Source organism: Platichthys flesus, chromosome 3 (assembly GCF_949316205.1).
Source record: "Platichthys flesus chromosome 3, fPlaFle2.1, whole genome shotgun sequence".
Taxonomy (NCBI): Eukaryota; Metazoa; Chordata; class Actinopteri; order Pleuronectiformes; family Pleuronectidae; genus Platichthys; species Platichthys flesus.
Genome location: NC_084947.1, coordinates 14066718 through 14087852, shown reverse-complemented (window position 1 = coordinate 14087852; position 21135 = coordinate 14066718). Strand labels below are relative to the sequence as shown.

The 21135-nt window shown below is 40.8% G+C and overlaps 1 protein-coding gene across 3 annotated transcripts; it reads left to right on the top strand.

The window, feature by feature from the left end:
• Positions 1–410: 410 nt before the first annotated feature.
• LOC133946632 (ceramide transfer protein-like) lies at positions 411–20162 on the top strand. Of its 3 annotated transcripts, none has more exons than XM_062382124.1 (19): positions 411–741; positions 884–1076; positions 1509–1643; positions 4166–4282; positions 11068–11175; positions 11386–11524; positions 12109–12192; positions 12312–12469; positions 14095–14187; positions 14356–14442; positions 14687–14779; positions 15036–15113; positions 15765–15860; positions 16255–16387; positions 16472–16542; positions 16646–16774; positions 17370–17499; positions 17953–18090; positions 18473–20162. In XM_062382124.1, exons 2-18 carry the CDS (start codon positions 987–989, stop codon positions 18078–18080), a joined length of 1869 nt encoding a protein of 622 aa, XP_062238108.1. In that variant the 5' UTR covers positions 411–741; positions 884–986; the 3' UTR covers positions 18081–18090; positions 18473–20162. The 3 variants fall into 3 exon arrangements, with proteins under 3 accessions (XP_062238108.1, XP_062238107.1, XP_062238109.1); XM_062382123.1 differs by having other exon boundaries at positions 411–799; XM_062382125.1 differs by lacking the exon at positions 15036–15113 and having other exon boundaries at positions 413–799.
• Positions 20163–21135: the final 973 nt, after the last annotated feature.

Here is a 21135-nt window from a genome sequence, read left to right as displayed (position 1 = left end):
TGCTCAGTTCACTCAGAGCCACACTGGAATTTACTGTGTTATATTATTATTATATTGTGCTTAAACTACAAAACGCACTTGGGAAAATTCAGCTGTTTTCATAGTCGAAGTCAAGTTAGACAAAATAAAAATCTAGTTTCCGGTGTTTCCCTTTCAAAATAACATCATTTTGCATGGTAATTCAGACACAAATCATCTTTAATGTATAAAAATGCAAATTTAAGGAGCAGAATTTTTAATTCAAAAGTAATCTACCTGCATTATATTCTATGGTATCTATCTGCGCGGTTTTACTGTTGCTCTCTTCCCCCAAACATGAAAAGGAAATGCCGCTGAGGGCAGGGATGAATGAGCCGCACCGGCCGTGACTCCGCCCAGCTTGACGTCTCTCTCCCAGTTGGTACACAGTGGAGCGTGGCCGCAGCTCTCCCAGCCCCCCGGAGACCAGTGAACACGAGCCCGTCCCTCCTGCGCTCCAGCTCACTCAGCTGCGGAACTACAGCAGGGAAGCAGCCCGCGGAGCCTTGTCACATGTCGGCTGAAGTTCAGGCTCGTTGTTAACACCGCGGCCTTGTGTCTCCTTCACTCTTGAGAGCTGCACATCGAGCGGAGCTAACGAGCGCGCTCACAAGTTGCCCGTTAACTTAACGCTAGCTAGTGGCATCGTTTGACAGCTAACGCTAACTAGCTAGTCTCATTGGCGCTCGACGTCAGTTTCAAAACAAAGCTTGCAAAACCCCCGTAAGTTGAGACTCTGCTCCGCTGCAGCCCGCTGCCATCTTCGACTGGAGCATTGAGTGTAATTTACGTTTATCCCGCTGCTGTTTCGCCCAATTTACGTTGTTTTCAGTGGCGTTGGGGCTAAAGTTAAATCTGTCAGCAGGTTGGACTGTGACGCTGCTGGAGCTGGTGTCCGAAGCCCAGCAGCTAGCGTCGAGCCAGAATCCCAGCGGAATCCCTTGTTGTGCTTCGCATCTCCGATTTAAATGTCCGAGAAGAGTTCCTCGTCCGGTTCGGACGAGGATGTGGACCCGGAATCTGGGCAGCAAGCGGAGCATGGAGGCGTGTTGAGCAAGGTAACGTTAGGTCAATTACTTTAGCATGTGGAGGCTGCAGAAATAACTTTGAGCTGCTGGTGTGAAGGCAAAGAGGACATTGACTCGATAATCACTGCATGCACATGACATCTTATCTATCCCCCACTTATCAGTTTCTCACCTTTGCTTTTACTCACTTTTGTGTTCACATAGGATGTGGTGTTATGATTCTTTGCCTCTTAACAGGATTATAACCTTGGTCTTGTGTTACATGTGATGTATTGATAGGCGTTTGTGTCTCCTAATCGAATTAAACTTGAATTATTCATATGTTTATTTATGACAGAGTGTAAGGTGTCCTTGGGTGTCAGTGAAACAACATGTATTATTGTTATTGTTATTCGGACATATTGTCTGTTGATTCCAACGTGTTACTACACATTGTGTCTTCTGCCTCTCATTCCTTCACAGTGGACAAATTACATCCACGGATGGCAGGACCGATGGGTTGTGTTGAAGAACAACACTTTGAGCTACTACAAGTCGGAGGATGAACGGGAGTACGGCTGCAGGGGGTCCCTGTGCCTCAGCAAGGCTGTCATCACTGTACGTATTTGCATGGTGCCAGGAAGGAATTTTTTTACAACCAGTACCAATAAGTACCTGCTTCTCATGGCCAATCCTGATAACCAATAATCTCACATTTTCACACCCACCGTACAGGGTATTCGCAGGTTTTTTAAACGCAGGAAAACCATAATCAATGTCACAAATGCACCAAAACCTGAGGCACTTCCTCACCTCGGTGTCTTGCCAAAGTATGTTCACTCAAGTGTCCCGTTTCCATCACTGCCGAACGGAGCTGATGAAAACCTGTGTGTACTGCAGAGTCATTTGACCAGAGAGTAAATGTTGATTGCATCCTTCCCCATTGCAGCCAAAAGCCTGTTGTTAATGGGTGTTAATGGGTTTTTCTTCACTTTTAAATAAATTTTCAAATCAAATGCTCGACTGGTGTTCAGTTTGTACCAATTTGACATTTTACTTGGATTTTAGATAATAAAAGCTGTCACATGGGGTATCACACATAGGGTTACTCTTGAGGATGTTTTCATCCTGTCATTCCCTATTATCAGCGTGGACTTGAACTTGTATTCCTTCAAAGATAAAAAAGTAAACATTAACTAGTAATGAGTCTTTTGCAGTCTTGCTCAAGCACACTTGCAAGTCTCCACCCCTGTGGCAGTCATTTCAAAGGCTAGCTTAAATCGGCATTCCCTACAGTTAAAATATACGCTTCAACCATATACACTGCAGTGGTTGGATTTGTGTCCTCCGCAGGCCTCCTGTTGGTGAAATTGGCTGAAATCCCACACCCTGGTTAAATATTCACTGTTTTCTCTGAGCATGCTGCTACGAAGTACAGGGGCCAAACTAATGATTTTACTGTGACAGGAAAGTTTACTGTTAGTTTATTCTAGTCAGAGTGAGCATTCCTGCGTTTGTACAGACCTCAATGAAACTCCACATGCCCCTCAGTGTTTTGTAATTTTGTTAAAGTAGGCTAACTAGGAGCTTACACAGTTTATTGACACTTAAGTAGTAATAATATAACCCACACTGCCACAACTTAGCAGCCCTCCCTACTTCCTAAATATCTGAAGCCAGTGCTGTTTAAGAAGGCTTGGGTGTGATGAGTCAGGAATGCAGAAACTTTGCGACTTTTCTTGCTTAAAATCAGTCTGTTGTTTTGTGAGGCTACAGACACCATAATTTATCAGATTATTTTAATTAAAATTCAACTTTTATGGAACTCAACAATTTAAAAACTGCTAATAGAAGGACACAAACTTAAGGATTAGATTTTCTTTTTGTGAACTGTGACTATCACCATTTGACTGAAGACCTCCTCATTCCTAATACAGAGGATGCCACAGGAAAAATAGGCAGTGCAGCATAGATATACAGTAGTGCTTACGTATGGGGAAGGAGAATGTTCCAGTCCGAAAGAATGAGGCATAAACTGGATTGTAAAGCAGAGGTTTATGGGCCGTGTCTGATACAGCACAGTAAGATAGACTGGGGTTTCTCTCACCAGTAATGGCATCACACCTGGATGCACTTGAGGTAGCCGTGGTGTGCCCTCTCTGCAGTGACATTTTGTAACTGGAGGGGATTTTTTTATGTTATACCTTTCTATGGGCGAGCTTTATCTCTGAGGCTGTAATTGAAAGTAGAGAAAATCACTTGTCCTCAGCAGCATCCCAGATATATGTGAAAAACGTTCACACCAGTGTCTAGAAAATGTTTCATGAAGTTATGGAGGCTGACATTGTGTGTTCATAGCTGCGGTGTATGTCGCCATTGTCGATGACGGCAAGTAAAGCAGCACATGAGCATCATTCAGCAAATCTAATTAAACGTGGGCAACATGAGGTTTTGTCAGCTGACAGAGCAGCTGTAGTCTCGATGCAAGCGAGGAGAAAAACGGGGAGTAGATTCAACTGCGTCGTATTTCGTATAAGGAACATTTTTGCAGAGCAGATCTCTCCTGAGTCTCCTCGGTGGAGTGCAGCGGTTAAATTCCAGTCTCGGAGGAAACGGGGAAATTCTTTGTTGCATGTGTTTGGGTGACAGTCAATGTTTGGAGCTGGGTGGGGTGAATTGCAGAGCAGGAAAGTGGAATAGTTGAAAGATTTGGCCCAAGAGTAGAAGAAAAGGTAGGATGACCTAGGATCAAATTAAGGCCTGCTGGAAGAATATCTGTTTCTTTGGCATTGCTCTGCTGCGGCCATTTAGGGTCTTGCTTTGAGACATAATGCAGCAGCTTTTAATTAAGATTCCTGTTTATTGTGGGGCAGAGATTTTTCTGTGACTGATTTAATCCATGTGTTTCAAGAATGTGTCATCACTATTCGGTCAGTGTTGTAAACAGACAGACACATTATGAGTGGAGTTATTGCAGGATCGTTTCGCTCCTTTTTTCAAGTGGTTTTGTAGAATTTGGGGAAAATGATACATTGTGATTTTGAAATGAAAGATATTTGTTTTTTGGAGGTAATAATTCCTGAGTTGTCTCACCCACTGTGTCCAATAACTATTAATGACCTCCTCTCCTTTCTGTGCAGCCTCATGAGTTTGACGAGTGTCGTTTTGACATCAGCGTGAACGACAGCCTTTGGTACCTCCGAGCTGAAGATCCCGAACAGAGACTCGAATGGATTGAGTCGATAGAGCTGCACAAGGTGAGAAGCTCGCTTTTGTTAATCTTCAACAGAGAAAACAGACTTTCTTTATCTAAATCCTGGGTTTGCTTGTCATACAGACTTTTTGGGGAATTTTTCATACCTGTAAGCAAGTCAGCTACATTACTCTTACAAGAAAATGTGATACTGCAGATAGTGAATGAGTCTGAAACCAGTCCCAGTGATACTGTTTGTTGATTTGCTTGGTGTTCATCAAGTATCAGGACAAATATTCGTAAAGTAAGTTTTTTTGGCTATGAATATGATTCACCTATTTCAGGTATTCAGTTTTGGTTCGGGAGGTTTGTTCAGAGCAGACAGGGTATCTACTTTGTTCAGTGAGCTGGGTGTGGCTGGACAGAGATTCGGACACACATTCTAACACAGAGCCCTTTACCCTGGGAATGTGAGGAATCTGAGGAGTGAGGTATTGAGGTGGGGGTATCCCCTGTCATCAGATACCAGGCAGCTGCTCACTCTGTAAGGACCTCTAACAAACGATGTATGGTTTCTCAAAATAAGCAGATTTAAAACGTGTTTTCATGGTTTACTGTGGTTTAGATGATTATTGTGAGAAAGGTTGGATTTAGGTTTTTATGTGCATTGTGTGGGTGTCTTGTTTGACAAGGCGGGATCGCTTCGCCTGGGTTGCTGTAAGTGCTATTACACAAAATTCATGTGTCTTAGACATTATGCTATGAAATAGATCAGATGGGATTGTAGATAGTATTCAAGTATCTAGTTCTTTGTTTTATCAAGATCGGAATATAAACGCGTGCATAGAAACCTTCATTATATGTGCAACAGAAATAATTGTCAAAAACTAGCTGATTCTATCTAAATATACCTCAATCATTTTGTTGTTAGTTTCTACAAGGTTTGTACTAGTGTGTGCTGAATATTAAGCTGATTAACATTCAGAATACATTTTTGATATGACAATAATGAAAAAAATATTCTCAGGTGTCTGGACAGCTTAAAGGTGCCTGCTTGGCGTGGGATAGGGGGTATTTGGGTATTTTACATATTATTTATTCAACATTGTTTTATACCTTTATCATTCTGGTATTCATAAAAACACAAGGTACCTTTTTCACAGATCACGCAACAAAACAAATATGCTCGCTGATGATGTGAACAGTATGTCCTGAAGTACTCAGTCACATTTTAGCAAGTGAATTCACTGCCCGTCACACAAAATAACACTTGTAAAACTACCTATAGTGATAGCGAGTGGATTTGAAAATGCAGTCGTATCAACCAATCGTAGCCACTTAAAAGTGTAACTTTGTTTTGCAGCTCACCACAATATTTGTTCAGTTGAACAACTGAAGACAGCTCACTGCCCCAGTGACCGCTAGTTGGCTGAGTCACTCTATAGAGTCGATTCTACTCCCACCCTCATTCCTCTCACATAATCATTTTCACTGACAGTTAACATGTCTCAGACTTGGGTCTCTTCAAGCTCTAAATCAGTGACAGACATTATTCTTGGCTGTTTGACAGTTTTTTTTATTCATCTCAGCAGTGAAGACGTCATAAGAACTTGTTTTTGCTCGTCATGGGTTTAATTCCTTCTTTGCAGCAGACAGGGTTACGCCAGCCTTCGGAAACTCCTGCACATTGAGCACATTGATACTTCTTTATGAATGATTAACTTGAGTACTTGTTCCTTTTGACTCCTGACTTCTTGGAGAAGCCCCACGTCACTTAACAATACTGCTGCCAGTGGGGATGTACTTTGTAAATCATGAGCCATAAACTAAAAGGCAGCATAAAGTATATTTGCCTTAATTTATTGAAGCAAATTCAAATTTATAAATAAAACATGTTCTTCATGTAAATTTACGCATTAGGGAGCCAATTAAATTAAACAATCTCTGCTTCATATTTGTATGCAAGGAGGCTACATTACTGGTGTTCAATTGTCTTATCACTAGCACAAAATACAATACAAAACACGGTGAGCCATATTTTTTGTACATGCGACTAGAAAGCTTGGGCGTCGGCAACTGGAAATTCCAACTTGAAAATATCGACTTACAAAACTGTAATGCGGCATAAGTCTTACAATGTTATCAATACTGTACGGACTTTACATTAACTTGGAGCATTCATATTGTTTTTGTATTACTTTGGCTAGCTAGGAATTCATTGGGTCTTTAAGTACATGGTGCCTAAATTATGTACATTTGTTTTATTGTCTTGCTTTCATGTAAAAATAGCACAGCTGAGAGACCACGGTAAATGCATCACCCTTGAAAACAGTCACTATCAGGTGAACTCTGATTAAGCCCTGCTCCTCAACAAAACTGGTGCCATGGATGGTTTCATAAAGTCTTCTGGCCGTTGGAATGTCAATTGAGTTTGAGTGGCCGTAGCCCGCTTGACCATTAACAGCTCTGTGAGAGTATTCCAGGGTTGTGTCTGGGCTGTGACCTTGTGTAACCTCACTAAGCTTTAATGCTTTAAGGTGAGGTTGTCAGCAATGCTCCCAACTGGACAATGAAGGACTTTCCCCATGGAGTGTTCCCCACTTAGATTCAGAGTTTACTCTTTGTGTCAGAACTCACAAGGCCATGAACCAGCGTAGCCTTAAACTGGATAGTGACATAATGTTTTTTTTTTTACATTTCTAACTTTTATTTGATTTGATTATTTATTGCTATTAAATCAACAGACAAAGGGGAATGAGCCAGAGTTCGCTCTATAGGCAAACTGTCATTTGTTATCCCTAGCCAGTTCTAACAAGGCAAACGGAAATGAAGGTACTTCTTATATAATTACAGACTGTCAGACCCACCAAATTAAAGCAGAATCTTTCTTTTTGGACATTAAACATCTGAAACATAACTTTGGTATAGCCTATGCCATTCGTGTTGCTAGGCATTTAACACAAAAAGATTAAAGCCAAACACGTCTGCAGACATTTTACAGAAAAGTTTCTGACTAAGGTTATGATAAAATGGACAATACAACAAAAACTGCATTTATTTTTTGACCCCTCCCCGTTTACACATTGGACACTTTCTATTTTCCTCTGAAATAGAGTAGAAACTTCCGGTTTCCAGCACCGGAGGCAAAATACAACATATAAACTGAGCAGAGACAGTCCTCTTGGCTTTGGTCAGGTTAAGGGTGACATAGACTTAAAGAACAGGTCTTTAGTTAAATATTCAGCCTCTTGTAGTCCAGCACTCGGTTCTTAGTTTAGGTTTTAGCCAATATTGAATACCCCACGCTTGTTTTATCTCTGTTTCTAACAGCTAGAAATGTGGTTTAATATGTTTTGAACAAGTTATAATTGCAGCATTTTAAATGGCTCCTGTTAGACACTTTGCAAAGGCATATAACCAACATTTGCATAACAAAATCAGGCTGATTACTGTGAGGGGAAAAAAATGAGTTTTTGTGCAAGTCCATTTGTGTTTTTATGTGTGGGTGTGATTGTGTTGGTGGTGGGAAATTGTGTGCTAACTGCACAGATGATAAGTGCAGCTCTTGATGAATAATTATTTTTATTTTTTCACAGCAACAAAAATCTAGAGGGATACATTGATCATACTGAGGAGACTGTCCCATTCTGTCAGATTTAGAGGGGCGGTAAGAGCGGGGAATGGGGAAAACCCCTTGTATTTATTTGTAGTTTTTAACACCACTTCATCAGAGGAGTTGTTGGCACAGTCTGACTCTTATTTGTCCAGATCAGTCCTCATAAGAGGATTTGAGCAAATAGGAAGGAATGAAAGGAGTGTGAGGTTGATAGAAGCAAAGCAGAGGATCCAAACAAATGTTGTACTCTGCCTCCCACACCGTCTCTTTCTCTCTTTCTCTCTGTCATAATGCACTCATCCACCCATTTGGTACTTAAGTGGTTTAGCACACAAACAGCTCCAGACAGCCCTTGTCTTTCCATCCCCTCGCTCTTTCTCATGAATACATGCATGCATGCTGACTTCATTTTTACCCTTCTCTCACTCTCTCTCTTCCACGCAAATGCAAAGAGTCAAGGTTGCTTGCTCGGTGATTGGTGCGGGACGTAAAGATGGACCAGATGAAAAGGTTTCACAAATCAGGGTGTGTGGTCGGTTGAAAAATGAATGCAGCATGAGTGAAGTGCATGTATGTAGTGTGTCTTTAGAGTCCATGTTCGTGTGTGTCTGCAGAGGAAGTAACAGAGAGCAGACCTGCATCGCTCAGCCAAAGATTTACAAGACTCTTCCTCTCGGCTCACTCCCGTCTCTTCTGCATCACCGAGCAGCCTGTGTCTGCCTCACCTCTCATCACGATGTGGCCAATGACTTTTTTCCTCTTCTCTCTTTTCCCTCTTTTACCGCTGCTTCCTTTTTACTTAACGACCTAAGCTGAGCTTGTATCGCTTCTCTTCTGCTTTTCTTTCCTTTGTGCTTCAGCGAGGTGTATCCAGGGAAAGCAGAGCACTGGATTTGAGCCTCTGAATTATCAGAACGTTGGGCGTGTTTGGGAATCGCTGGGCCATGTTGGGGCCAGCAAACTACCGGGACTGCAGCAGTGTCCTGCTCTGCTTTGGCTGTTGGAATGGCAGAATGGTGGGCTTATATAGGTGCATGTTAGCATGCTGCTTTCTCACTGTCATCCGTCACTGAAGTCGTTTGGCAGTGGTTACTTTTCAGTTGCCCTCATCCATACATTGAATAAAATATCACTTTCTGCTAACATGCATTTAGTTTTAACCATTGATAGCACTGATGGGTTAGTTTTAGCATTGAACTTGTCTGCAGGTTGTAACAAAGGATTCACCATGTTTTTGTGAATCAACCTTATGCTGCATGGGTGTATGCTGGACTACCGGTGTTTTTATTAAGAGGTGGTTTCCTCAGCAGCAGTGTGCCCAGATGTGGTCACTGGGGTCACTCATCTCATTACCCTCACAAAGATGCTATATTGTGTGTTGTGTATGAGTGGGTGTTTAGTTTGCATCCTTGTGTCATGCAGCTTACCAGCGGAGCATAAAAGATGGCGGTCACAGTCTGGTCTTTGTTTTTTCATTGCAGCCTCGTGGTCCCCTAGCGATACAGCAGTGATGATTTCAGCAACCTAATGAATATCTTTGTCTGTTCAAATAAAGTAAACCACAGCAAATACAATCTGACAGCCCTGGAGGAACAGCCCGTAGTCCTAAATACTACTTGTCAAACATTTGCTTACCTATGTCACTACCTGGCAGTCTTTCTCCGCAAAAAGTATTGGATGGACACAAAACCTTGTAGACATATACTGGTTGGGACGATCCATTTTGGTGCAAAGCTGGATGAGGGGACGTATTCTGATTATTTCCTCCTCTTTCTATAATATTGTGAGATATGGTGTTATTCAACATTTTCGTTGACCTCTCAGAGAATAAGTCATCGATCTTGATGAAAGAAAATCCGGCATGTTTAGTGGACTGCTATCTCTGAGTGTTTGAATTTTGTTATAGATCCAAATAATAATCCAGAATTTGTGAATTATAATGTGGTTTCATAAGGGGACTCTTGGGCCTTGAGGAAGGTTTAGACTTGACTGAGTGCCCTTCTAGTTTAGACTGGGTTGAGTAATTGGTTGTATGTTGTTGAGTTGTTGTATTGTTGAACCTTCATTTAATTGTATGGTGTTCATGTAATTTTTGCACTGCTTTTATGTGGTTTGTACATTTTGGGAGTTGAGTTTTTTTTTATTGCAGTTCATACATATATTTTAGCTGCCACTAGTCATTAATTGAATGTAAACACTATTTTTTCTGATCCCCTGTTCACAAACCATCATCAACTGAGTTAATTTCTATTCACTAACATTCATAGTAGTACATTCATAATAGCACATGTTTGTGTGTCCACCCTCAGTTTAGTAATTTGTCTCCCTCTTGTGTTTGCTCACTGTTTAGTAAAACCTCTGCATGTCAGTTAGCAACTAGAAACCTTTCTGAAATAAAATGACGATAATTACAAACTAAACCAAAGCAAATAAATTTAGACTGAAAGAACGTACCACCAGCATGTTTGGATCCTGATTTATATGTAAAAGAGTTTCATTCTTAAACTTGTCACACTGGCTCCATCTTACTGGTTTCTACTGGATGAGTGAAGGTATACATTTAAGTGTGGGGCTCTAATATATGGTTTGAAATATCCATTTCCCTCTAATGTAGTGGATAACAGTTAACAATAGTAATATTTTTCATTGGTGGGGTTGGGTGGGTGTGCATGCTCATACAATATGCATAATAAAGTATTGTCACTGAGCTAAGTTGGCACTCCCAGGCATCCACAATCCTAAAACGCCTGTTTAATGGACATATGATGCAGTCTGTAATGCCCAGTCATATGTTTTATAATGTATCTTTACTGGGACATACATGTCCCAGTATAGATGTTTTCCATCAGAAAGTCTCTAATCAAGCTTTGATCTGTCCACTATTGGATTCAGTGTGATTTATTTCCACGAGTATCAGGTCTGGTTGTGTTGTGTTTGTCTGTTTATCCCTTTCGACAGACTGTGTTTGTGTAGGTGTAGTAGGCCCTGATCTGATGCTGCTCAGCATTACTCACAGCTGCCGACTGATAAAATTGATCTCACTTTACCTCTGTCAGAAGACCTTTTTATTTGGCAGATTGTTAAATGTGTTTTATGCTCTTACTAAACTTCTATCCTCCCCTCTTTGTTTCTCCTCTCTCCTCATATATTTTCTCCTCTTTATTTTAATTTTCCATCATGATACTCACTCTTTCCTCTATTCTCTCCCTCGTTGTGCCTTGACTGGGTTTCAGGCCGAGTCTGGTTATGGTTCAGAAACCAGTCTGAGGCGTCATGGTTCCATGTTGTCTCTCACCTCTGCAGCCAGTGCCTTGTCTGCCACATCCGCATCCTCCTTCAAGGTAAATTACATAGTTGCGCAATACAAGCTGGTAACATTACTGTGTTAGTGTTAACAATTAGCATTTTGTATTATTTCTTATCATACTCGCATCATTTTCGTATAACGTTGACGCAGTTCATCTGAAATTACTCTTTCCTTAGACTGCCTTTTGTCGACTTTTACTTTAGTTGTTGTTTGCATCTCTGCTCTTCTCTTTGTACCTGCACAGAAGGGCCACCGGCTGCGAGAGAAACTATCAGAAATGGAGACCTTCCGGGACATTCTCTGCAGACAAGTGGACACCCTGCAGAAATACTTTGACTCCTGTGCTGATGTCGTCTCCAAAGATGAATTTCACAGAGACCGAGGTAACCTGTGCTATACTTGTATTGCTTGTATCTTGTCCGAGATTTATTTTCAAATTATTTACATTGTTATAAATAGATACATTTTTTTTAACAAAACAGATATTATAAGCCACAAATGCTTATGTTTCAAATTCTGTGGACATGGTGGCGTTAGTATCTTTTTTTTCTAGCATAGGAAATGCTGTATAAGAGTAGAAGAAGAGTAGTTGGATAGGGATCATTGAAAAAGAAACAAAAATCAATATAGGGCACTTTGTGAGCTGTGTAATCTCTGGCAGAACCTTTCTGTGGCCATAAAAATCACTTTTATATCGACTTTGGTCTCCTGTGGCTTAAATCAACCTGTAATTAAATCTGAAAAAACCTTTTTTAGAAAATTTCGGATAGTGTGATCAATTGTCAAATTCGAGGGGGGAAAAAGTTACAATGTCTACTAATCCTGTTGAATATGTTTGTAAATGTACAAACCTTATGCTTTTCGATATATGTCCAGGTTAAGGTGTTCATGTTATCTTATATCATGGTTAAGTGTATATATAACTAGAAGATGGATTTTAAGATTGCTGTTGTTATCATACCAATAGTTGAGGATGATGACGATGACTTTCCTACCACTACAAGACCTGATGGTGAATATAATCACAACAACAATGGCAGCAAAGAAAAACGTGAGTTATCCTGCAGATACAAATATTAATTGTTTAATTGACTTGGCCTGCTAATAGTTTGTTTATTTTTAATCAAACCATGAGGAAGCCTCAACATTTTTCATTTTGGTCTTTGCCAGTGTTTGCTCCCGCCAGCCCAAAAGGCATGAACGGAATAGACTTTAAGGGGGAGGCCATCACCTTCAAGGCCACAACAGCAGGAATCCTGTCCACCCTGTCCCACTGCATCGAACTCATGGTCAAACGAGAGGACAGCTGGCAGAAAAGATTGGACAAGGTAAATAAAAGAAATGTCACCGTGAAGTGTTATTGGCAGTTTCCTGAGTGGGCATGTCAGCAGGCGGTGCTTTGTGTCACAGACAAGCTACAGTAATTGTTGCTTCTATTGTCTTTAAGTTGGTTATTATGAGCAAGAGTTTAATATTTTGTCCTTAAGGTAACAAGGTTGTGGACAACACCCAGTGGATGTTTTGGAAAGATTCAAATATGGGTTTCTGGTGATCTCTATTGATTGTATTTATATTTAAAATGTACTGGCTGTATTAACGTTTGACGACCCTTGATTTCATAGGATGTAGTTCAGATCTGTCAGTAAATCTTAGCCAGCATTAAGAAAGGGGAAAGGATCCTCAAGGTAAACATTGTTGTTTTACAAATGTAACAATAATTGCTGTAATTAATCACATTAGTTTCACAAACTGCACCTGTTTCCTATAATGAGCTTTTTTTTACCTGTTTGAAGTTCCCTAAACACTTCTCCACACCTTGTAAGTGCCTTGTGTCTGTAAAGTTACGCCCTTTCGAGCGCTTATGCTTACATCCTGATCAGCTCAGCTGATGTTGTCAGACCAGTTTCTTTACTTTTTATGTCTTGTGTGTGAAGGTGTGCTGCCCAACCCTAAACCTCACAAAAGCTGAGAAGCTCTCTGTCAGTCAGCTAGAACGCTCAGGTGAAACTGCTTCACTCTTAACTCTGTTTGGTTATGTGTGTGTGTGAAGTTTAGTTGCAAATATGGAGTAGGGAAATAGAAATCGCTAACAAAACACAGACTTAAAGGAACAGAATACGCCGGCTCAGACTTGTACAGAAAGCAAAAATGACCTCTCGGAGTTTGTGGAAGCCCTCGCTACGAAAGAGGACAGAGCTGCTCAAGTACCAGGCACAGAGATGGATCCCCCTACAGACGGGCAGCCACTTCTTTGCAGTATGTCTCCGTCTGTCTTTTTCACTCATCTGACGACAGGATCACCCTCTGTTTATTTTGTGGCAAGTGTTACATGCCCACACCTTCCCTTAGACTCTGTTTGTGTCTCTTTCTGTCTGGTTTCCCTCTATTGAAGCCTTTTCTGGTAAGAGGTATTTTTTACTATTACATTGGACTTTTAGACACAACTGCTTCAGTTTGCTCTTGCTTTTATCCCAGTGGGACTAAGCTGTCTGAAATGTGAACTCTTTTTATTTTCTCAGCAGAGTTAAGTGGACTCACCAGAGCCAAGTCTTCATAGCTACTGCATTAGGACCTCGTGCTTTTACGTAATAGATGGTTGATGCAGTTTATCTGGCAGTTAATTTGTTGGTTTATTTTTTCATGAAGGGAGGTTTAGTTACATCTAACAGGAAATGGAACATTTGGTATAAATGTGAAGAGTGCTTCTGAAGGGCAGACATCTCTTCCTCCTTAACTTTTATCCGCTGTGATCTGATGAATGGAGCATTGTCACTGTGGCACAGATTTACTGGCTCTACAACACTGAAGTCTTTATGTTTATTTTCAGAATGTTAAGAATAAGCTGACCTCTTTTAACCGCAACACATATATTTTAATTGACGTCTATGTTAACGTGCTTTCACAGTCGTTTATTGTAACCGTACTGCACTGTTATGTCTGTGTCTGTTTGTAGGAACTGGAGAAGAGGAGGAGGGTAGAGGATGCTTACAAGTGTGCTATGCATGAACTGAAGAAGAAGTCCCACTATGGAGGCCCAGACTATGAGGTATGAGGTCAAACTAGATCGATTTGAATGAATTTAAAATGGTAAAACGACAGGAGAATCATGTGCTCACTTTGTCCTATTAGTTTAACCGATACTCTTTGATAAGGGCTGTTCCCATGGGATGTTTTACAAATCATACAACATGTTTTTATTGTTGCATCTGAACAGGAGGGTCCTAACAGTCTTATCAATGAAGATGAGTTCTTTGATGCGGTGGAAGCTGCACTGGACAGACAAGACAAGATAGAGGAGCAGGTATGATGAAGATTAAAAATTGTTTGCAAAATCATAATGTCCTCTTTAGTTTTAATGTATAAAACATTTATACATTTACCTTAGAAGCCGTATTGTGTCGTTCCTACCATCTACCTCTTTCTGCTTCTGGAAAAAATACTTCAGCACAGTTCCACAGATTACACACAGAGATCTTTCATGTCTTTGTTGTTCAGTGTGTGTCTTCCTAATATCTTTGACCACACTCCTCTTCTGTGTCTCTCAGTGCCATTCAGAGAAGGTCAGGATATCTCGACCCTCCTCAGTTACTCCCGGAGACGCCTACTCCACCATCGGCACACACCGATATGTCAACAAGGTGCTCAACATGTTTCCCACGTTGTTCTCTAAACTGATCCTCAAATAACATTTACTTATAATATGTCCTTCAGCTTCATGTGGTCCCACACAATGATTCTGTGCTATATTTGCTATATTTTAAGATTAACATTACGTGTCTGTGTGAAATGTTAGTTGAGCAGGTTGTGAATGTTTGCTCTGGTTTGCTGCAGCAGCAACTCTCTAGGTTCTGTTTCTTATTTCTCTCTCTTTCGAACCTCTTTTTTGGTGCACAGCCCCATAGCCACTCTTCTTCCCTGTCCTCCGTTGAGCTAATAAGTGCTTCGGATGACATTCACAGATTCAGCACTCAGGTACTGTATTTGGTCAACAGAGATCACCTCTGTCTGCAGCGGGATGCAGAAAGGCCTACTTTTCTAAACCACAGTCGGAGAATGCATGAGAATGTCTACTAACCAGTCTCTCCAGGATCTCAGACAATCCATGTGCTTTTAGTCCTTTGTTTATAGTAGTGTTTTACACCCATGTCTATAAGAGTATAGTATGATGTGATGCACTAAAAAACTAACTGGACAAAGTTGTATTGCTTGAGAGACTTTGTGGTTTGTCTTCATCACATAATGGTTGTCGTCATTTCACTGATAGAAGTCTAATGTTGCATGGCTGGAATCTAGTGAACCTTTTCATTTCCGCCTTGTTCTTACCTTGCATTACTCCCACAGCATGTGCAGGCATGAATCCAGACTGGTTATGCACTGTGTTCTTAAAGCACCGTTGGGATGTTGAATAACAAACCCTTGGCAGGATTGTGTATTCAATATTTATTTGTATATTGCCCAGTGGCTTCCTTTCTCAAAGAATTCTTACGATTCTGAAAGGGAAATCTTTTTTCTGTTTGAACCCATGTAGTTATCAAAACCAGTTGGAAAGCATGTCCTCCAATGGACAGAATAGCAAAAGAGTATCTAACATGTGATTTGAATCAATATCTGTCCATCTCTTAGGTGGAGGAGAATGTGCAGAATCATATGACTTACTCTCTTCAGGATATGGGTGGAGATGCCAACTGGCAGTTGGTAATAGAAGAGGGAGAGATGAAGGTGAGTGTATAGAGAAGCTAATCATTTCCCTTTTTGAGTATTTCAAGCTCAGGCACTGAGGTTTCAGTTTAAGCACAGACAGATTGATTTGCATCAGTCTGGCTCCGATCAGCTGTGATGGAAATATGACACTCAGGTGAATGTGCTAATTTGATAAGGCAGCGAGGTGAGAGAGCACCTCCGTTTTTGGTGTCTTTGTCCCCGCTCATCTAGTTTACTGAGCTTAAAACAAATGTATTCAATAAATGGCATTTAAATGGATGTTTTATCCATTGTCTCTTTGAAATTGATAAACTAAATGCACATCGTGTTTTTTTTACTTTTGTGAAGCATCAGGTGAAACTCTTTGTAAAACTAATCTGTTCTGTGTCCTGCTCTGCTCTGTGTGGAACAGGTGTACAGGAGGGAGGTGGAGGAGAACGGTATCGTCCTGGATCCTCTAAAAGCTACACATTCTGTGAAGGGGGTGACAGGACACGAGGTCTGCCATTACTTCTGGGAAACAGATGTCCGAATGGACTGGGAAAGTAAGTTCACTATTTCAGTCATGACAATCATATCAACACATTCTGTTTTAATGTTGTGGCCTGACTGAAGTCTTCCTCCCGCAGCTACCATTGAAAATTTCAACGTTGTGGAAACACTCTCTGATAATGCTGTCATAGTTTACCAGACACACAAGGTGAATATTCTCAATGTTGGTTAATGTTTTTAACCCTTGTTGCACAATTGATCAGTAATATTCTTTTTTAGCCTGACTGATGTTACCCATTCTTGTTTTTCAGAGAGTGTGGCCTGCCTCTCAGAGAGATGTGCTCTACCTGTCAGCCATGAGGAAGATCATGGCAACAAATGAAAATGACCCAGACACGTGGCTGGTTTGCAACTTCTCTGTGGACCACGACAATGCCCTTGTAAGATGACTGACTGCATTACACGTAATCTTACCAAACAGTATCGAACGTGAGCGTCCGGTTGTTGAAATACATTTCTATGAACGTGCTACTTTTCCTAATTTCATACCTTTTAATTGGTACTGTTATAGTTTGAAGATGCATAGCTACAATTATTCCTCAGTCAAACAAGGGTTTGTTCAAAAAACTGTTTTCAAACATGAAGTCCAGAACAAAAGTCATTGTTTGCCTTTTGCTTCAACTGTCGGCCCCTAACGTCCAATAGCTTTTGAACCTTGTCATTTCAAGTTGACATTGTCTACGTCTTGTACGTGTATAGCACCTCTTGTTCATCCTGAGATTCTATTCTTCCAGCACACACTTGGTAGCTGTACATTCTTCAGATATTTTCTGTCATTTTTGTAGAGGCCTGGCAGGTACTCGGACACTTGCGTTTACATGAACAACACCTTTTGGAAATTTCAGGGAACTGAACGTCAGAACATTTTTCAGCCTAAATGGGGGAAACAATGATTTTCAACCTCTTCACCACAGTCACTCTCTCAAATCTACTACATGAGATGTTTAAATTTACCATTTTTTGTTTTGCTCTCAGCCCACGAACAGGTGTGTTCGTGCCAAAATCAATGTTGCCATGATTTGCCAAACACTGGTCAGCCCGCCTGAGGGAGATAAAGAAATCAGCAGAGACAACATCCTTTGTAAGATCACCTACGTTGCCAATGGTATGTGCCTCCGCTTTTATACAAGACAAGTTATGCAGCTCAGAAAACAAAGCCTCTCTACTGTCATCCATCTAACTCTGATCTACCTATGAGCACCTTAAAATCAAAACACAACCTTAGAGTGAGAACTGAGTCCGAATCTCATCAATTTAGGTCACATTTTTATTTCTCATCTATACACAGTCCTAACTGCTATATGTAAAACCCACAAAAGTACCCACCCACCCTCACACACATCCTGTAGACGTGACATACACCAGCACCACAGAAAGAATCCTGAGTCGGCTTATTGTGAGAGAGGCCAGGCATTGTGGGAGTGCATTTGGAGAAATAGTCACTAGAGGGCACACTGGGCCACTGTCTGAGCACTGAAGCTGTTCAACGTGGGTTTATGACTCATCGTTTAATCATCAGTCAGCACAAAAAGTTTCTGAAAATCTCCCCTCTTCACAGTTAACCCAGGGGGCTGGGCTCCAGCCTCGGTTCTCAGAGCTGTGGCCAAGAGAGAATATCCCAAGTTCCTCAAACGCTTCACCTCCTACGTCCAAGAGAAAACCGCAGGGAAGCCGATCCTCTTCTGAACACTACAAGGTAACAGGAGCTCAAACATCCTGTTACTTACTTTGCGTAGACTGTCATTAAATCTCCTGGCTGCTACTTGATGTTACATTTTGAATTGACAAGGACCATAGATGTACAGAATCTAGTATTATTACCTTGTTTGTTAGCAAGGATTAAACCAAACTACTTTACTGATTTTCATAAAATGTTCTGGAGGGGGCGGGGCATGAATGAAGGAAGAACCCATTAAAGATAAGGTGTTTTTCAACATATTCATTGATTTCTCAGAGAATAATTCATGGGACTCGGACTCGAGTGTGTGCAGTTTGGTGCAGATCTATAAAAAAGTCTGTAAATTGTGAATTTAAACTAGTTTCATTTGGGTTCACTTTTAATCTACTTTCTTGTTCAGGCTTGTGAAGGGCTGAGGTTTCCCACTGGAGAAACGATGGTGTCCAGGTAACAGGCTCTGGATGACCCACTCACCTGTTTGCAGATTTCTACCTGCAGGACACCATATCATCCACAGAACACCTGCTTGTAGAGGAGACTGGTTTTACAGCTTTAATCCATCACTAGTTCTAATCCCAGCCACCTTCTAATGGCGTAAGATCTGCTGGTCATGGGTACATTTGTATGTTTATTCAACAGTTTTCAAAGTGTTTTTTTGAATTGTTATCACTGATTTTTCTTTTGTAAATTGTTTTGTACATTTCTTATAATTTCCTACATTCTGACTTATTTGTTTTTTGCTCAAATCACTAGTATTACAGCTGCTTGTTTTGCTGTCGCTAAAGTTACCACGAGGGAGGAGTGTAGACTTTGACAGGAAAAGAATTGATGAGGTGTGGTACAGTGTTTCCTCTTGTCTTGCCTTCTTTTGCCCCTCTAGTGACGACTCTCTCTCTTCTGCAGTTTGATGGAGGGTCAGAGCCCAAAGCTTTGAAATCTTTATATTTATAGATTGTTAATAACGTAGCTTTTCGCTGAGCACCATGGACACGATGTATTGTACAGAGAAAACGGACTTAAGTTTTCAGTTAGTTTACCAATGTGAGAAATGTGAATTGACTGTTAAGCGCTTGAATTTGATGACTGTAATGGTCCAAGGAAGTGGGAGAAGAAGAGTATTTTCCTCACGAACTCACCTTGAACAACGTTTTTGCCATATTCAAACCGATCACGAAAAATTGGGTAGGATGAAGTTGACAATGGTTTGTAGGTAATAAGTTGTGGTCGATTGTGAGTGTGTGTCTGTCTTAAACCGCCTCGTCTCACACACATATTTCACCTTTATTGTCAAAATTTACAGATATTCCAGAATGAGCACCATAGTGGTTGATATAAAACTGAGGGATGAGCTGAAATATTTTCCAAACTTCAAGTTGTTGTTTTTAAACCAATTTTCAGCCCCAAAGAAGCAGGGGAAAAAATCTGGCCAGTCACAATTGACGTTTGTAAATGTAATCCTGCTACTTCTCTGCAGGTGAAGGTAAAGTTGTAAAATGCTGAGCAGGACGTCATCTACTCCCTACATTCTCAGTCATACTCTTGATAAAACATTTCACCATCCACACTACAGTGCAGTGGCCTCCCACCCTTTTGACTGATAAACTACCCCTTATAATGCCTTAGACCCCACGATGCTCGCGCCTGGTGTTCTCTACTGTACAGCCGCCACCAGACGTGCATTTATCAACTCTGAAGTGAAGCGGGGGGGAGGGAGGGGAGGGAGGGTCAGCATTTCACATCATCTTACCTCAAGATTGCTGTTTGCTCTAGATTTCTGTTTCATGTCGTAATCATGCTTTGGGAGTCTTGCAATCAGTAGATCTGCATGCTTAAATTGAACTACAGATTTTGGTTCTAAAGAGGTCAGAGGTCACGAAGGATCAGGATCAATGATTTGATAATTACAAGAGCTAGATCTACGAGCAACGTCAGCTGAAGAATGCGTTAAGCATTTTCTATTTGATATTTTCTCAGTAATCTAAACTTTATACTTTGTATATTTCTAAGTTGTACATCAGAAGTGTTATTATTTGCACTAAATGTAATGCAATTTGACAATGTCCTGTAAATTAAAATGTTTCACAAGAGAATCATAGTAAATTTGTGTCTGTAAAGTAAATGTGTTTTAGTTGAACTGCTGAGAATCTGATTGCAGGCTTTGAACATAATAAACAGATGAATGATGAACAGTGATATACAAAGACCATAATGTTAAATGTGAACAAAGCAACAGTGTTGTGCATGAACGAACGCAAAAGAATGCGTTCATTGAACGCGTCCACCTTTATGAGAACGATTAACTGAACGCAACTCAATGAAAAATAATGAATTTGAACGGTGAAAACGTTCATGTTGTAGCGTCCTTGCGTATAGACAACAGGAAACCTCTCTGAATGTGTAACTATTCAAGTCCAGCGAACACGACACACTTCTTGTTCGTAACGCCGACATATGGAGGACCATAAGTAAAAATAAATAAAGAAATGTATAAAGAAATACAGAAATAAATAAAAAAGGAAAAATTAATGAATACAGAAATAAATATGTTAATACCAAAAGAAATGTCTTAAATATATTTGAACATTTATTTATTCCCTGATACATTTCCTTTTCATTTGCAGTGTCCTTATGCTAACGAGAAAGGCGGGCCTAACCGCAGTCTCATGCAGGATTGGTCACAGGAGTGTAATGATCCAGCCCTACTACTTCTGCCTCTCGATGCTGACTGGTGTCCAGTAGCTGTTTGCAGCGTTGAGCCAGTTCACACTTAAAATGAACTAATTCAAGTTCAGAGGGTTAGTTAAGGTTATTGTTTATTGGGATGATTTAGGTGTCAGTAGTCCTGACTGTGAGCGTCACGTCTCGTATTGTACTGAGCACAATGAGCGAGCCGAGAGGAGGAGGAGGAAACAGAAACTCCAGCTCGATACAAACCACCTGCAGCCTGTGCTCTGATCATGAAGCCGCTGATCTCTGAGCAGATCATTACACTCTTGTGACCAATCCTGCATGAGACTGCGGTTAGGCCTGACTTTCTCATTAGCATAAGGACACTGCAAATGA